Consider the following 24048-nt stretch of genomic DNA (forward strand, 5'->3'; position numbering starts at 1 on the left):
AGCTGTCCCCGGGGCTCTGAGACAGCACCTCACAGCTGCCTGTCCCTCAGCAAGCAGTAAATTCAGCTTCCTGGGGACTGACCAAGTGGGGGGCTCCGCCTCTGGTGGAGAGAGGATGACTGACCCCCCACGTGAACAAGCAGGGGCTCTCGCACAACGCCATGCCACGAAAGAAGACAAGGAGGCTAAGGTGAGTGGTTGGGTGGGAGGTGGGGAGAAGTGCTACTTCAACGAGGGGCCAGCAAGGGCTAACGGGATGACTGAGACATGCTCAGTGAGGAAGAACAGGCCACACGAGGACACCCAGTGAAAGTCTGAGGCTGGGCATCATTTTGAGCTAGAAAATGCACCTCAAACTTAAAAATGAGAAATCACAAGCACAGAAGGATAAAACCACAGCCCAGCAAGACCCATACACGCCAGGGGAGGAGCGGTGCCTCAAGGGAGGAGACAGGGGTGGCTCTGGGACAAAGCCCCAGGGATCCAATTGTCTAAAGCACTTAAACTGAGACCTGAGGGGTAGAGGGTATCACTGGAGGGCCAAGCGGGAACTCTGAAATAGCAACTCCTAGATTTCTGCGAAATGCCTGTTAACACGCCAGACCCACCATCTGCACGGTAGCTATACTTAGAGCCATAAAAATAACAACCCCTACATTCATGCTTTAGGTATGGCGAAGCTTCATTTAAAAAGCTAAGTATCGCAGCTGTCTCTTCTCCCAGGACGCCGCGCATGCAGATGCATGCGACAGGTGAAGCCTGCCTCCTTGGCGGTGTTTGGGGCCGGCGGAGCCGACCGGGACGGCCCGCGGGGTTGCTGACTGTGCGAGCCTTTCCAACTTCAGCTCCAGCTGGAAAATACGGGAACAGCACCTGCCCCACTGCCACCAGGGAGCTGCTGAGATGAGGAGAAAGCTTAGTAAACTGAAAACACCCAACATGTAAAGGGTAAGGATGTTTCTGGGGGGGGGGGGGGACGTGACGTTCAAGACAGAATGACACTGTTCCCACTTTCCGGGTTGGTTTCCAAAGCCTGTCATACGCACATGCACATCTCTCCCAAGAGCCATGCCTCCCAACACCGTCCCTCGAGCACTGAGAGAACATTCTGGAGTGGAATTCCTTTCCTTTCTATTCATCCAGTTCCCACACACACCCAGTTCAAGTTCTGCTTCTCCCCTTAAGCCTGCCTCAAGGATGTCCTGCCATCTACCTGGGGGAACTCCCCTCCCTCCCTCTAAAGGAGGTGGTCTCGGTTGGGTGTGGACACAGACAGGACCGGGGCAGGAGGCCCGTGGAGACGGGAACAGAAGAGCACACCGAGCAGTGGCAGCCAGGCAAGGCTGAAAGTAGGGTGCTGCAGGAGTCACCGGGAGGGCGACCTTTGAGGGCGCCAAGGTCACAGTAGGCCTCTTGGACCCGTGACTATAAGCATAAGTCTTAAATGAGTGGTGCCAATTTCTGAGGGAACATGCCAGACAGAAATTCCAGCGCAGAGAAAGGTCCTAAACTGGGACAGAACCGGGTGTGCTCTGCATCCGCTGGCCAAAGGGGAGAGTCGCAGGGAAGAGCGAGGAAGAAGGGACATTTTTCCAGTACCGTGACTTCCCACTCAAGACACAGTGTGTCTCATGTCTTTTTTGTTGCCTGCCTGTGAAGTTCAGTGTTCTATTTAGGAATCGCACGTGTTGGTTTCCCGGAGCTGTCCCAATACTGCCATACGCTGGGAGGCTTCCAACAGGCACGGAAGCTCTCACAGTTCTGGAGGCTCGAAGTCTCAAACGAGGCGTCAGCGGGGTCGTGATGTCTCTGAAGACCCCATTCCTTGCCACTTCCAGCCTATCAGCCGGCCTTGCCACCCCTCAGCTTATGGCTGTTTTGCTCCATCCTCTATATTGTCATTGTCCCTAGGTCTCCCTAGGTCTCGGTCTCCAAACCTCCCTCTCTTTATAAGGACACAGGTCATAGGACAATGGCCCATCGTAATCCAGTATGACCTCATCTTAACTAATTACATCTGCAAAGGCCCCATTTCCCAGCAAGGTCACATTTGCAGGTTTGGGATTGGCATGACTTCAGGGGTGAGGGTGGGAGGCTATAGCACATTTCTTGATAGGTTTTCTTCCCTGATGAGGGCAGTGAAAGGCCATATAGCAGGGTGGTTAAAAATAAGCTCTGGAGTCAGGCTTTCTGGCTCTACAGCTCTCTGACCGTGGGCCCAAAGCAAGGTTCTAACCTCTGCAAGGCAACGCAGCGTCATCTGGGAATGATAATGGCAGCTACCCTGAAACCCAGTGAGGAGTCAATGAATTCAGGTACGCTAGATGCACTGTAAACGTGTCCTGTTTCTGTTCTCGGGTAGGTTGTAACTGGATACCGCTTCGAATGGCACCTCCTCTCCACTGTGTTCTCTAAGTGGTTACTGCTGGTGACTAGGGAAACTACCACTTCTGTACAGTGATCTCCTAATTGCCATCTTACTAAATTCTGATTCTTTTCCAGTGGTTTCTCCTCCATCTCCTTGGTAGCCATCCCATCAGCTTTAAGGTCCCCTCCCCCCAAATACCGGCACGTGACACTAAATGACAGTGGAACTCCACACATGTCTGCAGGCAGAAATGATGTTTCAGAAGCCCCTCATATACATGTCCATGACCAGAGATGGGTTTAGACGTTCTACCTCATGCTCACGACAGGATGAAATGTGTGTATTTTCTTTATTGTCATGTCATTTGATCCAGTGGACGGAGCCAGTTTTCAGTCCTGATGGACTCCCACCATGTCAATGCCTGGTAGACAGTACAGGGCTTGTACTCCTAACCTCGCGAGCAGCTCGTCTGCACTCAAAATGCCTGACACAGGGAAGGAGGGATCTTCTCAGGTGCTGCTCGGGGAGAATCCTATCTCATGACTTTGCTAGTTGTTCTTTTTCCAGATCTAATCAATGAAGGGTCCAGAATTATTCTGGAATACCACTCTTTCGGCCTGCCTTTAAAATAACTTAGTCATATGAACAAAGTTCTCAAAATAAAGACCTCTACCTAAATCAAGCCACTAAAAGACATAGGAAAGCTTACAGAGACCCGTAAAATCTGAACGCCATCCAGTCAGATAACTTGAGCTCATTTCTTACCATCACAGGCTCTTCCAGAGGCCTTTGGCAAAGCCTACAATGGACAGCCCGGTGGCCAGGGACAAATCCGCACCTGAGTGTTGTGGCCCAGAGTGGCAGGATGCAGACACACAGTGCCCTCCAAAGACTTTCATTTGAGAGACAACCAAGAGCAGACCATGTCAGTGCTGGCCACGGAACTCTTGAAGGTTCTAATGGAAAGGGACTCAGTATTCCTTTAGCAGCTTCACAAATACAAACTAGATAAGAAAATCAAACAGGAAAACTGGAAACGAAGTCCCCTGAATTGGTCAGGTCCACAACCCATCACCCATTTTGTGACTGCAAGCACACTTCTACAACTCCCTCACTCGTACTGAGGTGGGGGGTTAGGGGGGAGTGTTTGTTTTTAGATGGAATAGCTCTAGTAAGGCTCTGCATTAACAGCAAATCATGACCTTAATGAAGTTGGGTGTAGCGTTTTCCTTGCAATCCATATAGTTTAGAAAATAAATCTCAAGCCTCCTTTTCCCGTTTCAGCTTGAGGGCATGTTTCTGATCTCTTCTCTTTTTCCACAAGGATATGGGCTCTCTCTGGCTGGCCTCTCAAACGACGATCCATGCTTCTAAGATCCACCCAACACAGTCTTGAAATGTTGACTCCAATGAAGTCAAAGGGGATCAAGTTACTGAAATAAAATATCAATATAAAGCGACAATATAAAAGTACCCATATAAAATGCTCTGAGAGGTCTCTCGCATGCAACATCTTAGTAAGAGGTGTTCAGTAGTCTTGTGAATTGCTCAAGACTCAAATGGACTAAGAACACCTTTCCCATTGCTCTTGCGAAGAAGTGGTTCGCACTCAGCAGCCATAAAACCTGTGGAATTTTATCTCAATACCGTATTCAAAAAAAATGCAGCAGGAAGGCACTATTTGTTCTATGTATTTATTTATTTAACACTTATTAAGTACCTACAACGAACCAGGAATTATATTTTATTGTTTAAAAAATTCAAAGCTGAAAAATACGGCCCCAGGTGAGAGGTTACCAAAAGCAGCCGGATGGGATCAAAATTGCTCACTCCCAAAATTCTGTTTTGCAGTTCTGCTGAGGATCGAAATCCCCAGAACCAAGGGAAACCCCAAGATGGAGATGCCCCTGCCGAAGACCAAGAGAAGGAAGTCGGGAGAGCCAGCCCAGGAGAAGAGCCAGACGATGGGCACGAAGCTCTGACACCGGCCTCACCTAGTGCGTTAAGGCATCAGAGCACATCTCGGATCTTGGTAGGATCTCCCACCTTGCCCTCTAATTTGGTTCTAAATCCCTGACTTCTTTCCCTTTTCCCAGTGCGGGGGAAAAAAAGTAAAACAAATCAAAAAATTTCACTGGGATATATACTTATTGTCCCAATGACTTTATTTGTTGTTTAAGTCTAATCTAAAATTAAAGTCAACGAAATGTGTTGTTTTCTTCATCCTCCATTACTGAGAACTGTCCATTCAAAAACTACACTAAGACAATGTCATCCCAAATAGCAATCCGGCTTTAACTGTAGGGCATTGAATCACCTTGCAAACAAATTACAGTCACTGTGATTTACCAATGGTACTGTACTGGGTGTTCTTGGGGTTTCTTTTTGGCAAACTTAGAACAAACCAGAGAACAAAATTTAAGTCTTCATCATCCTGTAGAAAAATAAAATAAACAAACCTAAAGTATGACCTATGTGTCAAGTAATTCATACTGCAAAAGTAAAACTAAAATCTACACTTACAGCAAAGTTTTAAAAATCCTCAGTGCAAGAAACATAACCAATTAATACAGATCAATACTTATTAATGAATATGGGAAATTTCCCTATACAGAGGTAGAGTCCAGTGCACAAGGCTAAAACAATATTCAATAGTCTAAACAAGACTGAGTCAGGTTTTACGGAATCCACTTCAAATGTTATCAGACTGTATGTACATACATACAATAAATAGACTATACAATTTTTTAAAGTAGTTTAATAAACTCCACAAAATAATAGCAGATGCATTGAAATATTTACATAATTCAATTTTCAAATCTCTCTCATTCAAATAAAAGGGATAAAAATAAGCTTTCTGCTTTAAAGGCAGCAGAACCTCTTTCTTGAAATGGATCGGTAAAATAAGATACTTTACATGAGAGGAACTAATTTATGCTTGAGAGGTATTCATATTCAGCTAAGAAAATATGTCCCTTTTTAAGCTATATAGATTAGGGAATATAAAATGATATTTTCTACATTTTTAGATCTCTAAAGTTCTAAATCCAACTCTTACTTGAAGAGAGAAGCTGATTTTGGTACCCATACAGAGTATATCAACACCATTATAATGGAAAGATAATTAACTTTTCAGATTCTGTTGTCGGCTTTTGAAAGTTTAGGCCAGAAAGACCTTGACAATATTTCTGGTCCAACCAGTTGTTTACATATGATACAAATCTCACTGAAACCTGACTAGCACTTTTGGCCTGGGGATCTTGGGATTTCAACTTTCTGAGTCTCTTCCATTTCCAAAGTACGTTTCATCAGAAGCAGGTATGTTTGAGGATCAGGTGTAGGATGTTAGGGTACCCAAGACTAATATTCCAAAGTTCTCCACATTCACAGAGGAAGAAGATGAAACACAAAGCATCTGCTGCCATTCGCCTCGCAGAGACTTGAAAAGGGAGAAAACTTAGAAGCCTGTCATTGTGACCCAAGAAAATACGCAAAAACCCAAAGCATTATATGCTTCATTGACTCAGATTCTTAGACTTAGTATCAAATTTACTCTGATATTCTATCATTAACCCTTTTATTTTACTTGATACAAAAGATTCTCATCTAGCCCACAAGGAAATTAGGGATAATCAGAAAATGAAAAAGTACGGTCATAATTAATGAAGCATAAACCTTCACAGTTTGAATTTTGTATAACTTCGCTAAGCACCCACAATGAATATGCAAGTTGAGTTTTTTATTCAATCATCCTGTGAAAAATACCTCAGTAAATAGTAACATTGTGCCCTTCAATGATCTTCCCACTGGAATAACCCACCCCCCTTTTTTTTAATTTTAGATTTTTAAAAAATTTTTATACAAATAGACTAACTCTGATTTAAAGTAAACATATAAAAGTGGAGAAGAATATTGCTTGCAACAATGGACATGGAAGTAGAGGAATGAACTGGGCAGGGGGTACAGAGAAATGGCTCCTACTCAGTAACTGCAGGCAGACACCTAGCACTCTAGAAAAAACTTCACCCAGAGGACACGTCCCTCCACTGCACACGGTTTCCTTCAGCCCACAAAATCTGACTGATTTGTAACTACGACTTCAGGTCAGAAAAAAAAAAAAACACAAAACAACTGCGAATAAATTGGAAGGCACAAGCACCCATGTGATCTAGAATTTTCTCGGGGTCAGGAATAGGAGGGAAAGGGATACTTTTGGTTCAGCACTACAGTCAAGTTAATTTTGCCACCGTTCAAGAAAAACTGTATAGAATAAAGGCATACAGAAATATAACAAGCGCATCCCACTTGTGAGGAAGAAAGCTCAGAAGACAGCTCACAGGAATAGTGCAGAGAGAAACAACCAGTACTATTTATTTGGATGTCTGTGCCATGGTGGGTACAAACTATATTCTCTGCTCTGTGGGACCAAAACCAAAACAGAATAAAAACAAACAAAAATCCCCCAAATCCCAAAAAAGCAGCTAGAAGGAATGCAAGAAGTCTTACAGAACATACTGATCCAGATGGAGGTGGATAAGCGCGCACTCTTGTCTTTAATGCACATCCAACTTTGTTACCTACTGCTGGGTTTTTCCATCATATTCATCTATTGACCAGACGGGGACTTAAGAAATGGCCGAGCCATTTCACCTTTTCCCTGCCTCTACACGACTTCCCTTTCCCTTTGTTTCCTTCTCCAGGATTAGAGTCTTTTTCCTCCTTGAGGGAAGTGCTGTTAATGACGATGGGGAAGGGCATGAAACGGGATTTCCAGAATACTGATTTCGCTTCCCTGGAGGCTTTGCTGCGTGCAGGCCACACAGCTTGGAGGCGGTCATCAAGGCAGCCTGACAGAGCTATGAATTAAAAAAGAAAAGGAAAGGAAAAAAACAAAACCACCCCAAGTCTGTCTTTTCTCAAACTAAAGGAGAAACGGAGGGATGGTGCGGCCTCCAGCGGGGCCCCCACGGTTAGGAGATGATGGCCGGGGACCACCTGGGCAGAGTCAGATTGTCAGCACTCGCTGACCGCTTCCTCGTGGGTCGACGTAGGTCCTTGTACTTGTCCTCGCAGAGGCGAGAGATGGCCTGAGGGGCAAAAGAGAGACAATTCAGGTCAGGGCCAGCCTCTAAGTGCCCTCCACACCCTCACTCATCAGACACCAGCCACTGCTGGGTGCCTCACTCATCGGACACCAGCCACTGCCGGGTGCCAGCATGGTTCCAGGTGCTGAGGACATGTGGGGAGAACACTGAGAAGAGTTCCTGCCCCGTGCGGTTTTCACGCTGCGGCCCAGAGCTGTGACACTCACGGTGGGGGCCACAAAGGAAGTACAGATGTAGGTCCCGTCTCCAAAGTGCTTACGGTCTGAGAAAATCATCACAAAATGTGCAACAGTTACAAGGACAGTGTAGCCTGGAGCTCAGCTAGACGCAGGTTCGATGCTGGTTAACCACTCGGCAGGAGTGGGACCTGGGCCTGTGCTTATTTCAAGTCCCGCATCCTCGTCTGCAAAAGGGACAAGGAGCACCCACCCACCTTGTGTGGCGGTAGTAACACATCACAGCTTCGTGCTGGGCCGCACTGGGAGTCAGAGCTGCTGACCGAGTGTCTGAGTCAACTCTAGCCAATCGATGAAGAAAGGAACCGGGAGGGGCCAACGTAGCAGGGACAATCCACACTGCCCTCATTTTCTTGATGAAGACAGTGAGACTCTGGGGGGAGACCCTCAGCCAAGAGCAAGGCTCAGCCTTTCCTGGGGGTTGGAGCCCAGTCACGGCTCTTTCAGGGTTACTCCTGGGTGCAGGCTGAGAGCACATCAATGACAAAGTGGGAGCCAGCCCATATCACCCTAGATGTCTTGTCCTGGTCACATTCACCTTTCTTTCTGTCAAAATAACCCAGGAGTGGGGCCGACTTCACTTATGATGATGCAAACATGAGGTCTTTTAACTTGTATACAATTCAAGCAATAGGCCAGGGACGACGCAGGGGCTAGGAAAACACCTGGCAAGAAGTCACCATCAAGGGACAAAGGCACAAAAGCAGGAGACCCTGATCACATCATCATGGCTCTCACTGGAGTGACAATAATCCTTCCAGCAGCTCCCTTCAGCTAATAATCCTCCCTGCTTCCCCTTCAGCTAACTCTGTGATCTCTTCCCCCACATCCTCCCCCCACCTCACCCACCCCGCTCTGTGGCGGCCACTCCAATCCCCGTCACCTGAGCCTGAGCTGGCGCCCACTGCAGGCTCCGAAGCAGCTCTTCCCTCAGGCTGGAGGCTTCTGCAAAGCTAAGACATCCCACGCTAGAGTCCTCCAGGAACCATGGCTGACTCAGTGAGACTCCTGGCAACGGCAACCCCTGCCCCACTGCTGCTTTTGTGCTCACCTCCCAACACACTAGTTTATTATTACGTTTAATAAACCAGTATTATGTTTATTGTTTACTGTCTGTGTCCTCGCAGCAGAACGTAAACCCCAAAAAGCCAGTTTTGTTCATGATGGTGTCTGGTAACCAGTGCCTGGGATCAGGGGACCCTAAGTAAATTGGTGCCGAATGGATGTGTAATTCCAACCAAGACGAGCACGTAGCAGGGGCATGCGCATATCAGGCTATGGTCGAAGTACTGGGAACAGGGTGCTGACAACTGATTCTCATTTACTTTCCGAAACCCCTAACTGCACTTGGAACCGCAACTTCAGTGGCAGCTAGGAGCAGGGATTAGAAGAGAGAGACAGGAGTCGAGGATGTCTTCCTCCAAATGGCAGATGAATGAGGGCAGGAGATGGGCTAGAACACTGGGAATTCCCCACGTGAAACACATTTCATACACATAATATAGGTGATACACTTCAAGAGAAAATCAGATCCCTCACAGACATGAGAGCAACAATTTTTGAAAGTAAATTATTTTCATTTATTTAAACTCTCTGAGATTACTGTGTGTGGTTTCTCAGCTTATGAACAGTACACAGGTCTGAATGGAATAGCATAATGATGAATGAGCAATGTACGATCTTATTCTAGATTTCACGATGTAAACTCTGAGCTTTCACCCCATCTCCCACATGCATACAGAGATACTAATCTCTGTATGTCAAAGAGAAATGACCAGGCTAATGAAAAGACCACCTTGCCTTGGTTCCTGATGCACGCCAGCCTCCACACTCTACCTTGCACCTATCAAATCAGCCATGTGTACTGCACCTGAGTAGTACAGAGCTTCAGGTAAAGGCCACTTCGAGTACGTCTCACTCCCCCTTGCTTTCCATGATGGGGTTGAAGTTTCCTAACCAAATGGACTAAGAGGGATGCTGGGGTCTGGAGAATAATGAAATCCCATCCCTTAAAAATTATTTCAAAGGGATGCCAAGTGCTTTTCCAGATAGAAGCACTATCCTCCCACAGAGGAGCGTCTCAGGAAGCTCCGATTCTCGGGAGGAGGGAGAACACTCTTGTCAGAACTATGGGCCTTCGTCAGCCCAGTGAGCCTGTGGAGCAGGCTCCACAGAAGCAGGCGAGCACCCCCTCTTCCCACTCAGATAACCTGCTGGAGTTAACAGCAGGCACCAGCGAGCCTGTGTACCCGCAGTGCGGCTGACCCACAACACCAGACGCTCTCCCTTGGAGAGCCACAGAGGGGCAGACAAAGGGGCTGCTTCCAGGAGCTCCACGCCCATCCCCTTGGCAGGACAGCAGCCACTGGACATGAGAGTTGCCGGGGCCTGCCGCTCGGGCTCAAACACAGCGCCTGCTCACCGTGAAATCAAATCCTATTTCACGTGTGTACCTGTGAGAGTCTGACAACACTTGTCTGGTTTTCCATTTCTCGCTCAAGAGAAATGGGAGATTTAACTGAGCAGCTGCTTCCTAACAGCCAGCACACAATTATAGTAAAGTGGCTGAGTTCGGAAAACCTCCCTGGGCTTTTATTTTAAACACTGTGCGCCATATCCAGTCTGTTCTACAGTTTTACTGAGTTTCTTCTTGGGATTGGCGTACTATGTACTTTTTACAATTTTATTTAAAATCTTGGCTTGTTTAAGCTTGCAAACCATAATAACCTCTTCCCCTGTATCTCTAGACTTTGTTTCGTTCACAGCTATCAACCCTGTTAGACCAACATGCTAGCCACCCTGACCCTGTACCGAATCAGGGGATAACGTGTCACTCAGATCAGACAATAGGGCAGGCAGCACAGACCTCCTGGGTCTCACCAAGCTTGGGACATGACTGTACCATCTACTGCTTTGATCAAAGGGTCTATGGTATGCGACCACAACAGTGCCTGGGGATGAAGGTACAGAGGGCCTGGGCACTCCTTCTCTGGAGGAAGGGGTTCCACCAGTGATCCTCCTGGTCACCCCACTTTTCATCCAGTCTCCAAGTCAGATGGGAAGTGCTAGGTGCAAATACGAAGCTGAACTATGTACACATGTCAAGAGCAGAAGGTACACAGCTTAACAGTGATGATCCCAAATCCAGACCAAGACCCATGGGGCTGGCCCCAGCTCTAACTGGGCTGTGGGGAAAATATTTGGAATAAAAAATAAGCAGAATATAGAAACTGAGGGTTGCTGGGGGGTTGGGAAGGAGGGACAGGGTGGCTGGATTATGGACACTGGAGAGGGTATGTGCTATGGTGAGTGCTGCGAATTGTGTAAGCCTGACGATTCACAGATCCATACCCCTGAAGCAAATAACACTTATACGTTAATTAAAAAAAAAAAAAAAAGGCAGAATATAACCTTTTGGGATTCCCAATCATTAGGGTCATCTGGTATCTTTTTCCTTATAACAGTGCATGTCGAGAAATACTTTTTTCTGAGCATATCTTTTTAAAAACCAGGTCTTTTTTTTTTAACATTTGAAGAATAGAAATGATGCAGATGAAATAAAAACTGGTATTTAGAAGGTTATTGAAACTATGATTAGATGAATTATAATCAACTAAATGACCTCACCATCTCAAAATCCAGGGTAACCTGTCCATATTTCCTAACAACACGCAGTGGGAGAAATCAGCACAGTGACCTCCCACTTCCGGGAGACCCAGATGAGGTTTCTGCAATAGGGCTTCGAAAACCAGTATGTGAAAGCCTCTTACCTCGAGCTTGTGAGCCCTCTCCCTGCTCAGGGGCTCCAAGGGAAAGCTCAGGTTGTTTGCTTCTGCCAGAGAACGAAGATCAAAATAATACTTGGCATAAACACTGGAAGGAACGTTGATGTTGAACTGCAGCAATTCAAGAAACTGTCGCTCCAGCTCATTCCTGCAAGCAAAGACAGCAAGAGCCCATGTTTAGCTGCCCTACTGGGCTGCGTGACCCACCATGGCAAGGTGCTAGAGACCAGACTCCAGGAAACTGTGACCTCCAGGGAGGAAAGCCATCCAAGTAACTGCCTGGCCGAACACCAGAGTTGCAGTTTAGCCACCAAGTGGGTATTAAAAGCCGAATGATCAAGTGCCCAGAAGGATGAGGCCTGATTAGCCGGGGGGACCACGAGCAAGTGCTGGAGGGTGATAACGTCTCATGGAGACCCAACCACACCCACAGCAGTTCTGGCTGCAAACCCCAGCACGAACCACCAAACATGGGGCAAATGAAGCAGTTGAGAGCTGCCAAGTGGAGTCTGGCAAGGGGCCAAGACAGGAGCCCAGGGGAAAAGCCTCTGTTACCCCTAGAGCCTGTCTTTCCTCAGTGGCCCTTCCCTGGGAGAAGAGTGGACGAAGTGCAGTAGGGGCCTCCTCAGGCAAAGCAGGGTGTGGGAGAATGAATCACAGCCCTGGACTCACAAAAAGGGAACCCGCCAACTCTGAAGAATGAGAGCAGTAATTCCCACACCTGTGTATGCATCTAATCCCGAGGAGGGCTTGTCAACATGGACTGAGGAGCCCACGCCAGGGCCTGGTTCAGCAGGGCTGGGGTGGGCCTGAGAACGTGTCTTTCTAACAAGCTCCCTTGGGATGCTGACACGGCTGGTCTCAGCCCAAACTTCTAGAACCACTCACCCCAGAGACCGGTCAGTAAAGGAGCCAACACAGGTATTAAGATCCAACTGGCCAACCCATTTATAGTTTGATGGAAATGAATGAGGGTAGCCAGAATAAATTTAAAAACTTCTATTTGGAGACCTTCCCCATGTCGATTATCTTTTAGATCAGGTTCATTTCTTGTCAGTTAGTACCTGGAGGGAGAAAAGTCCTCAGTGATGGCTCAGTTTGTTGAGCACTGGTCCCAGGTCGGGCACACAGTTTCAGCATCGTCTCCCCCCTCGAAGCACCCTGTGCTCCCAAGCACACTCCACAGCCCTCAGTATCAGACTCCACTGCAAGCATCACCTTAACTCAGTTTAGTCCCTGCCTGTCTCCTCCTAGCCAGAATCCGGGCCCCTGGCCCCATCACAGTAGCTGACACACAGCTAGTGTTCGATAATTACCCTTACTGAATGGAGCAGGCCAAGCTCAGCTTGGGCGGAGGGACGGAGGAAGGCTTCCCAGAGAAGTAAGAGATGAATGGAGTGTGGAAACACAGAGCTCTGGTGGAGAGGAACAAGGGTTGGGGCGGGGGATTTCTGGAAGGAGACCTGATCACCATCTCCTATAAGTGAATCTGAAGGCTGACAAACCCTGTCCCAAGTGCTAGGCCTCACCCCAACTAGCCCAGACCCCTCTCTGTGGGCTCCACTGAACACCGAGCCCCAAGTTCCAGACCCCGGATGCAGGCACCTGATGTTTTGTAGCCTCAGACTAACTCAGCACCATCCTGTCCCCATGGTGTACCCGAAAACTCGTCTGTCTACCCCCGGTGAGTCACCTCACTAAGCCATCAGAGACTGAAAGAACTCTGTCCCAGTCTTGTGCTGCTGTGACAGCAAGGGTGGTGGAGGGGCAGGCTGGGATCTGAGCAAGACTGGTCAGACAGAGAAGGTACTGGGCAAATGGGAGTTGGTACAGAAGGTTTGTGGTCCTCAGACGGGAGGACTGAGAAGTCACATTCAGGTCTTTTCATCAGAGAAACACCATGATTTGTCATTTCCATACAGTCTAGTGAAAGGAGGTAACCTCCAAATGGGCATATCATGCTAAATTTTAGTCTTTTAAAGAGTCTAAATTACTTTGACTTATTTAGGATAATTTTTACTTTAAATAACTTTTATTTATGCTTCCTTTAAATGAAATTTAACAAGAGATCATCCTGCAAAATACTGGAACTCAGCTAAGATTTTAATGAAACAAGAGTGTAAAAACACTGCTAAGGCCAGAGGTGCCAAAACAAATAGGCTAGAAGGCGCTCTCCCTGGGGGACCGTGGGACGGCCCGGGGACAGACTGCCGACTGGTGGCCAAAGGCGCCACTGCAGCTCTTACTCTGGAGGCAAAGAAAAACTCGCCTTTTTCCGACAGCTAATCTGTTACTCCTGGCCCAGAGGGCAGCGAGGTAGCAGTGACTCTTGTTGAGGGGATACTCTCTGACTAAAGTCAAGAGGAATCTCTTTTTGAACAAGGTGGCATTTTCCTCAAGGTTCCTTGGGGGAAAAAAAAGTCTTTCTTCAGGGGTTTCTTTTTTAAGCTCTGAGGGAAATACGGGCCTTGGAGCTGCTGTGCTTTCTAACTAAGGCAAGATTTAGCAAACAAAAGTAATTCCCAAAGTCTGAATTCCCAAACTGCAGTGGGACAGCTTCCAGGGACATGTGACAGCTTGCTACATGACAAATCACAAGAAATACTAACAGTGACGCAGAGAGAACAGGCTTGATGGAATTACTGCCCTCAACAGCATAATCATGAGAAAATAATTCTGATTAAAAATTTATAAGAACTAAACTCAAATCCACAAACAAATATATTCAGAAATACATGTTATATTAAATCAAAACTTTAAAGAAACCCAACTGAATCAGCACAATTCACAACTTGAGAAGGGGCCTCTAAAATGGAGTACGGAGAGTTGTTTTTATCATCTAAACATTTACCATCTATCTGCTTTTCTAGAAAAACGGGTTCACTTTACAAAACCAGCCACTAACAGCCTCTGGGCACAGGCGCAAAGAACTAGAAGCAGGGACTCCAGGAGAGACCCGTGCACCCGTGCTCCTGGCAGCGTTATTCACAGCAGCCAAGAGGCAGAAGCAGTACATGTGTCCAGGTGTCCAGCAATGGGTGAATGGATAAACAAAACAGAGTATGTACAAGGACTGCAATATTTTTTACCTTAAAAAGGAAGAAAATTCCAGTATGTGCTGCCACACAGATGACCCCTGAGGACACCACGCTAAGTGAAATAAGCCAGTCACAAAGAGACAATACCGGGCAAGTTTGCTTCTGTGAGGTATCCAGGGTAGTGACCTTCAGAGACAGAACGATGGCCGGCGGAGGGAGTTGTGGGGACCTATTAGTCACTGGGCACACAGTTTCTGGTTGGTGATCATTGCACAACAATGTGAGGGCACTTAATGCCACATAACTGTACACTTAAAAATGGCTACAATAGTCAATTTTATGCCATGCATATTTTACCACAATTAAAACCGAAAGCCAAAGACCAGGTACCCTACACCATGGAGGGCCGGAGGTTTTTGCTGTGTCTGTCTGCTATGCTGAAACCAGTCTCTTGGAGCCTTCCCATTGAGATCGGGAACACGAAAAGGATGCCTACTCTATCCACTGTTGTCCAACATAGTATTAGATGTCCTAGCAATCAGACAACAAAAAGAAATAAAAGGTATTCAGATTGGCAAAGAAGAAGTCAAACTCTCTCTCTTCACAGATGACGTGACACTTTGTGTGGAAAACCCAAAAGACTCCACCTCCAAACTACTAGAACTCATACAGAAATTCAGTAATGTGGCAGGATACAAAATTGATGCAAAGAAATTAGCTGCTTTATTATACACTAGCAATGAAACTATAGAAAGGGAAAATTAGAGAATTGATTCCATTTTTATAACAGCTCCAAAAACCGTAAGATACCTTGGAATAAACCTAGCCAATGGAGGTAAAAGATCTATACTCGAGGAACTACAGAACACACATGAAAGAAACTAAAGAAGACACAAAAAGATGGAAAAACAATCCATGCTCATGGATCAGAAGAATAAACATGGTTAAAATGTCTATGCTGCCCAGAGCAATCTATACTTTCAATGCCATCCCAATCAAAGTACCATTTGGCATTTTTCAAAGTGCTGGAACAAACAATCTAAAATTTGTCTGGAACCAGGAAAGACCCCGAATCACTAAGGAAACGTTGAAAAAGAAAAACAAAGCTGGGGGCATCACATTGCCTGATTTCTCCTTATTTCAGATTCCTTGTTTATATTTGAAAATGACTCTTCCAAGATTACTGCAAACCAAGAACAAACCAACCCCTAAGTTTAATTTCTTTTAACAGCATTTTTGCCTGTCAAAGTTCATCCGCCCTTTCCCATGCATAGCAATTGTCATTAGGTGCTCAAAGCTGACATGTGGTGGTGTGACCACTTACCGTTGGCAAGACAGAAAGAAACAAAGACTGGCCCATGGCCCTATCTTGCTGCACAACGTCAGCCTGAATCTGAAGTCTGATTGACTGACGCTGGTGGCCCCAACGGTCTACCTGCAAGTTTCAGTGACACTTGTCTTAAAATGTTCTTCAACCTGCATTCCCAGCCATGTCAGGTTGGTCAGCTGCCTTCCAAGCCAGAACCCCACTGACTTGGACTCCAAGTCCTGGTCCTTAACTATTGGATAATTCTTTAGCTGGAAATGAACCTGGCCTCAGAAACATCAGGAAGGTCACATCAGGATGCTAGGACACAGGCAAGGCCACAAAGAAGGGTGCAGAAGGAGACAGAAGTACAGACACCTGGAAACAGCACGAACACGCACATTTTTATAAAGCTTCCCATCTGAAACTTGGGAGTCGTCTCCCCACTAAGGAGCCCCAAGGGAAAGCTTAGGCTGCCTCTGCCAGGAAATGAACACTTGCTACTGACATGGGACTAACACAGTGCCAAGTGCCAGAGCCCCGAGTTTCCAGTGAATGTCCCATACTGCTTCCTCTCCCCATACAGGGTACCTCGCAGCCATTGTTGCCCCCAAGTTCATCTGGTTTGACAGAAAAAGACTGAAATCAAGTATTCATTTTTAAATATTCGAACAGGAAATCTAGGATTCTGTACAGATGCTACAAAGTAACTTAAAGCCCCCTCCACAAGCCTGGTTCAGCCACACGACCTCCTGAATGGCTTCTTGAACACATCAGATCTCATTCCTTCTCAATAAAGTTTACTGGATGTGTTAGCTTGCTATTGTAGCAAAATACCCCAAGACTATCCTTCTGTCTGCTGCCTATAACCTAATCTCTTGTTTAGGACACAATATATTTGATTAAGCCCTATTCTAATGACCTCATTTTGACTTAATTACTTCTTGAAACACCTGATCTCCAAATACGGTTACATGTTGGGGTACTAGGGTTAGGACTTCACATGTGCATTTGAGGGAGATGCTACTCAGCCCTTGACACTATCTTCTAGCCCCTCAAAATTCACATCCACCTCACATGCAGAAAACATTCACCCCCTCCCAATAGCCCAAAAGTCTTAATCCATTCCAGCATCAACTCCAAGTTCAAAAATCTCAACTAAATCAGGTATGGCTGAGACTAGAAGTCTGATTCGTCCTGAGGCAAAATTCCTCTCCAGGGGTGAACCTATGAAGCTTCCTCACTGTGGAAGTTATCTGCTTCCGAAGTACAATGGTCACACGGGGATAGACAGAAGTTCCTGTTACAAAAGGGAGAAATCAAAAAGTGGAAAGGGTTCTTAGGTCTCAAGCCAGTCTGAAATCTAGCAAGGCAAATGCATTTGATTTTCAGGCTTGAGAATAATCTTTGGCTGATGCTCTAGCATCCAGCCCAGTGAGAGGGGAGCCCTGCAGCTGGGCTCTCTTAGCCAAGGGCAGCAGCCCCACATCCTAGCCGAGGGGGAAGCAGCCTCAGCCCCTAAAGACCTGAACCTGCTGTGCCCATGGTGGCAAAGGCAGCCCTGCCCACTTGCAAACTGCCTCCATGGTCATTTTCCCTTTTTAAGGATAACACATCATAGCAGACAGCTCTTCTGGAGAATCCTGAAGTTCGACAGCCTTCCTTCATTATGTCCTGTCTTGTCCCCTTCAGTTTAAACTGGCAGCACTTCCGCTGGGATGACTGACTAGAACACCAAGCCACACTCGTAATCTCTTGAGCAAATACTGTACAGCCACACCATCACTGTTCTCTCCAGAGCACGCTTTCTCATTTTTTGCAATAGGGATAAGCAGAGGTTGGAAAATTTGAGCTCCTCCAAATCTCCAACATCTGGTGCCTTCTTGCTTAACAACTCCTTCTTCAATTTCTCTCTCCTCAGATTTTATTAGAGGCAGCAAGGATAAACCAGGCACGGTTTCTAAACACTCTGCTTAGAAATCTTAAATACTCGAGTTCATTCTGAAATATTCCACCTTACACAAACACTAGAACACAACTTGGCCAAGTTCTTTGCCACTATGTAACAGGTACTGCCCTTGGTACAGTGTCCAGCAGCATGCTTCTCATTTCTTTTTTTTTTTTTTTAAGATTTTATTTATTTATTTGACAGACAGATCATAAGCAGGCAGAGAGGCAGGCAGAGAAAGAGGAGGAAGCAGGCTCCCCACTGAGCAGTGAGCCAGATGTGGGGCTTGATCCCAGGACCCTGGGATCATGACCTGAACTGAAGGCAGAGGCTTAATCCACTGAGCCACCCAGGCGCCCCTGTTTCTCATTTCTGACACCTCACTCCAGGAGCACCTTTAACAGTCCTATTTCTAGCAACATTCTGTTTGCAGTACATGTCTATCTCTAAGATTGCGAGAAGCTTCCTCTAAAGCTCTCTGCTCTCTGAGTCCTCGTCAGAATCACCTTTCTCAACCATGTCTCTACCAACCAGCTCTTCAAGGTAATCTAGGATTTTTTCTAACATGTGCCTCAAAATTCTGGAAGCTTCTACCCATTAGCTAGCTGCAATTCCACCTCCACATCTCTGGGTAACTGTTAGAGCAGCACCCCACTTGCCAGTATCAAGTCTGTGTCAGCCAGCTAGAGGCTGCCATAATACAATACCGCAGACTCGGGGTTTAAACGGCATTAACTGATTTTCTCACAATTCTGGAGGCTGGAAGTCCAAGATGGGGGTGCCAGCAGCATTGTATTCTTCTGAAGCCTCTCTCTTGGCCTGCGGATGGCCATCTTCTCTCTGTGTCCTCGCATGGCTGTCCCTCTGCCTATGTGGTGTCTCAGTCTACTGGATTAGGGCCTGCCCTCCTGACCCTATTTTAAATCAATTACCTCTTTTACGACCTCAGCTCCATATACAGACACATTCTGAGGCAGTGGGCCTTAGGCTTCAACACGGGAATTGTGACAGAACACAATTCAGCCCATAACACTGGCTCTCTGCTGCAGCGCTCAGCGGGGCACTGGGTTTCGTGCTGGTCTATGTATTCCCTTACAATACACAAATGCTTTCTCCAAGTGCCTAAAAACACAACAGCATCAGGAAACAGATTTCTAGATCTGTAACTTTCTTTCTTTTTTTTTTTTTTTTTAAGATCTTATTTATTTATTTGACAGAGAGAGATCACAGGTAGATAGAGAGGCAGGCAGAGAGAGAGAAAGGGAAGCAGGCTCCCTGCTGAGCAGAGAGCCCGACGCGGGACTCGATCCCAGGACCTGAGATCATGACCTGAGCCGAAGGCAGCGGCTTAACCCACTGAGCCACCCAGGCGCCCCTAGATCTGTAACTTTCATTTCTCACTGTTAGAACTGACTTGCCCGAGAATACATCAAGTATGTAGGTGCTCCTTCGGGCTCCTTCCTTCCCACTCTTTTGCTCTGGGAGAGAAAGGCAGGCTGCTCGCCCTCCCTTACTGAGGTTGCCTCCCCCATGTGAAAAACCTGCATGGCGGGGCGAACATCGGATTACCAAGCATCTGCTCTTTTTATCTTCCTCTGAATTGCCCCTGTCCCCTTCGAAACCCTAGGCCTCTATCCCATTCCTGAGCTCAGGTGGCATTTAAGCCTCACTTGCCTGAGTGGCTTTCAGTCTCCTATTTTTATGGGGCTCCCATATGTACAAAATTAAATTTGTTTTTCTCCTGTTGGTCTTATGTCAATTTAATTATTAGACCTAAAAGACCTAAAAGGGGGAAAAAGGGAAAATTTTTGTTCCCTACATACATACATCACCAACACAAACAGGAAAGGGCAACCATGATGTCACGCCTACAGCACACAACTCAGTGTCAAGTGGTATCACGGAATTGACAGAGTAACCCCCCAAAAAAGGAAACGAGTCAGAAGTTCTTACCACCTTGCATCCTCTTCTGTGGTCCTGATGACATTTATTTTAGTAGTTGTTTTCACTTTGAAATATAATCAAGACTTTGATTTTTCTTACTACCAAAAACTTCTTTACACTTGTCCTACTTTTTTATAATAAAGAATTAGAGACACAGGAAGGAGTTTTATAGGTCTGTAGCAGAAATAGGCTCTGTAACAAAAGACCCAAGAACACAAACAAGTGTGCCTCACAGGGTACCCCAAAAATGGGGTCCCATCCAATCAGTAACCAGAGGCAAGGAGGGCCTTAGGCTAGTGAAGAACCCAGGGTGCTCACATGACACCCCCACCAGCAGCCTGCACAGGCACTGTGAGGGTCCCACATTCCCAGGATTACTGGGTCAGGAACAGAGGTGGACTGAGACACAGCTGGGAAGCTCCTCCAGACTAAAGCTTCCTCAAGGAAGCTGTAACAAACAATATTAGAAAAATTTTAGCAAAAATAGTGTCAGAAGTACTAAAAACCATATGGAACTGTAGATTGTTTATCCTGATTGTTTTCTAAAACAGCTCCTTTGTCCTAAGAGGCTCTAAACCTATTTCCTGTATTCCAGACCCCAGAAATCACAGACAATAGGCCTGCAGGTCTCCGGTTAACAATCCTCACCTAAATCTAAGGACTGAACCATCTGAGAAATCCCAAGACCACCCTGAGAGCTATGGGGATGGACCCCCTTCGCCCCTCAAGCTTAAGGCGCCTCCACTGAGCTGAGGCTCTGAGACCAGCTGGGGGAGAATATGCAGCCTTGATGAGACACATGAGAGGACCCACGGACAGAATGAGCAACTGAACTTGCGAGTTCTCCCTGAAATGAAACAGAAACATACTATTTTAGCTCTTCTGCTTTTTGGGGAGGCTGCTAACCACAAAAGACTGGTGTGGGACATTGTTAGGAGTCTGCAGTGAGGTACAGAGCCAGAATAGAAGCCATCACAGTCTGGTGACAGCATTAGTCTATACCTTTCTGATGAAGGTAAAGGAATGTCTGTCCACAATATAGTTTCACAAAATCAAGAACTGTAACCCGTACCTGTTCATGATCCTAACGCAGAGCAGTACAGGAGTTTGCATGTAATGTTCCACAGCTGTGCCCTTGTTGTACCCACTCACGAGAGACCTTCAGTCAAATTCATTCCCTCTTTACCACACAGACCATTCAGAGGGACATGGTTCCTTCCCAAATAGTGCCTCCCCTCGCCCCCACGCCAGCACACACACTCACATGTCCTCCACCGTGATGTCTTTCAGGATCTGACAGTAGTCCACATTCCACACAGCCTGGTCATCCCAAACCTTGGAGGCCAGCAGGATCGCCCCTAGAACAATCCGCTTCCAGTTGGCCGGACAGATGTCTATCTCTGCATATGTTAAAAGTCTTTCAAGGTATACCTGGGAAGACATGAAAATGCCAGAGCTAAAGGACTTGACGTGGTTTTGTCCTACATGCTAGCATACACAAATTCTAAAACTGCCTGACTCCATTTCAATAGCTACTTTAAGCAGGGATTTATCCTCTGATCATACCTATTTTTAAAAGGTCAGAGGGCTCAGCTAATGTGATGGGAAAGGGACACCGTCTATAACTGAACAGTGTGGATGTAGCTGGATCACAAAAGACTGAGGCAAGCACAAACTCCAGACACCACAGGTTAATTTCTCACTCATATCAACTACAACATCAATACAGATTCAAAACACAACAGTACAAATTTCAACAAAAGTGTCAAAGGAAAAAACCGATTCTTCTCTCTCTCGTAAAGTTCTTATTTTGAGGTAATTATTAATTTACATACAGCCATCGATAAACCTATTTTTTATTATTGTGGTAAAATATACATAACATTTACCATTTAGCCATTTTTAAGTGTACAATTCTGCAGCAGTAAGTACATGCACATTTTTGTAAAGTCACTGCCCATCTCTGTCCCCAGAGCTTTCTCATCATCCTGAACAACTCCCTGATCCCCTTCCCCCAGCCTTTGGCAACAACCATTCTACTTTGTCTCCATGAATTTGACTACTCTAAGAATCATTCAATATTTGTCTTTTTGTTCTGGCTTTTTTCATTTAGCATGTCTTCAAGGTTCATCAAAGTATGTAGCATATGTTAAAATTTCTTTCCTTTTCAAGCTGAATAATAATCCACTGCTTGTATATACCACATTTTGTTTATCCATTTTTCCCTCAATGGACATTTGAGTTGTTTCCGCCTTTTGGTTATTGAGAATAACTGGTGTACAAGTACCTGTTTGAGTATCTGCTTTTGATTCTTTGGGTATGGATGGAGAAGGAGAACTGCTGGATCATATAAGTCTACGTTTAATTTTTTAAGGAACCACCATACTATTTTTCCAAAGTACCTAGGCCACTTAACATTCCCACCAGCAATACACAGGGGTTCAATTTCTTCATACCCTTGCCAACACCAGTTATTCTGTTTTCTGTTTGGTTTTTTTTTTTGGTGTTTTGTTTTGTTTTGTTTTAATAATAGTCATCCTAATGCATGTGAATTAGGTATTTCACTGTGGTTTTGATTTGATTTCTAAATGAAATAATTTTAGCTGACGTTGGAAAATGAAACCCAGTAACATAAGATTTATAAACTGGCATAATTTAGCTTCAAGACAGATATCAGAAATACCCACAAAGTGCTTTGCTTACTTTGGGTCACAAGGTAAGAATTTCTCTTGAAGTTTCCCTTCTATTTATCAGCATGTTTTATACTTCTCTGAACCATGGAATTATTATTTCTATAGTTTATCAAACACATTTTATAAATGTGATAAAGGTAAAAGAATGTCTGGAACTACTGTATCAGAACCCCCTCACACCATTGGTGGGAATGCAAGTTGGTGCACCCACTTTGAAAAACTGTGTGGAGATTCCTCAAGAAATTAAAAATAGAGCTACCCTATGACCCTGCACTTGCACTACTGAGTATTTACCCCAAAGATACAGATGTAGTGAAAAGAAGGGCCATCTGTACCCCAATGTTCACAGCAGCAATGGCTACAGTTGCCAAACTGTGGAAAGAACCAAGATGCCCTTCAACGGACAAATGGATAAAGAAGATGTGGTCCATGTATACAATGAAGTATTATGTCTCCATCAGAAAGGATCAATAGCCAACTTTTGTATCAACATGGATGGGAATAGAAGAGATTATGCTGAGTGAAATAAGTCAAGCAGAGAGAGTCATTTGTCATATGGCTTCACTTACTTGTGGAACATAAGGAATAACATGGAGAATATTCGGAGAAGGAAAGGAAAAGTGAATTGGGGGAAATCAGAGGGAGAGACAAACCATGAGAGACTGTGGACTCTGAGAAAAAAACTGAGGGTTTTAGAGGGGAGGGATGGGGGGATGCATGAGCCTGGTGGTGGGTATTAAGGAGGACACATATTGCATGGAGCACTGGGTGTGATGCATAAACAATGCATCTTGGAACACTGAAAAAATAAAATTAAAGAAACAAAATGAATCATATATAAACTTTTAAGAACCTGCTTTCTAAAACAGATAAATCTAGAGAGTGTTAAATTTTTCAAAGTTTATAATGTCCATAAAGTCTTAAATATCATGTAATTTTTTAAAAGGCATGTGGTGAGGGGCGGGGGCGGAGGATGCTCCTGGTTGGCTTCATCTATTGAGTGTCCAACTCTGGTTTTGGTTCAGGTAGTGATCTTGAGGTCGTGGGATCAAGCCCCATGTCAGGCTCCACACTTGTCCCTCTCCCTCTCCCCATCCCGTCCCCAGCTTGCACTTGCTTGCTCACTCTCTCTCTAAAATTTTTTTAAAAAAGTCTTTTTTTAAGATTATCCACCATGACCAGGTGGGATTCATCCCTGGGTTGCAAGGATGGTTCAACATTCACAAATCAATCAATGTGATAGAACAAATCAGTAAGAGAAGAGAAAAGAACCACATGGTCCTCTCAATTGATGCAGAAAAAGCATTTGACAAAATCCAGCATCCGTTCCTGATGAAAACGCTTCAAAGTATAGGGATAGAGGGAACATTCCTGAACTTCATAAAATCTATCTATGAAAGACCCACAGCAAATATCATCCTCAATGGGAAAAAGCTTGCAGCCTTCCCGTTGAGATCAGGAACACGACAAGGATGCCCACTCTCACCACTCTTGTTCAACATAGTATTAGAAGTCCTAGCAATGGCAATCAGACAACAAAGAGAAATAAAAGGTATCCAAATTGGCAATGAAGCAGTCAAACTCTCTCTCTTTGCAGATGACATGATTCTTTATATGGAAAACCC

General features: G+C 45.5%; 1 protein-coding gene across 1 annotated transcript in view; it reads right to left on the reverse strand.

Moving 5' to 3' along the window:
* Positions 1–4051: 4051 nt before the first annotated feature.
* CCNY (cyclin Y) overlaps positions 4052–24048 on the reverse strand; it is a 233538-nt gene continuing 213541 nt past the window's right edge. Inside the window, exons 8-10 of the mRNA XM_046011726.1 lie at positions 20995–21161; positions 11480–11642; positions 4052–7455 (exon numbers count right to left, since the gene is read on the reverse strand). Of these exons, the coding sequence (XP_045867682.1) occupies positions 7339–7455; positions 11480–11642; positions 20995–21161 (447 nt within the window). The 3' untranslated portion in view covers positions 4052–7338. The remainder of the gene's footprint in view (positions 7456–11479; positions 11643–20994; positions 21162–24048) is intronic.

Source organism: Meles meles, chromosome 7 (genome assembly GCF_922984935.1).
Source record: "Meles meles chromosome 7, mMelMel3.1 paternal haplotype, whole genome shotgun sequence".
In the NCBI taxonomy this organism is placed as follows: domain Eukaryota; kingdom Metazoa; phylum Chordata; class Mammalia; order Carnivora; family Mustelidae; genus Meles; species Meles meles.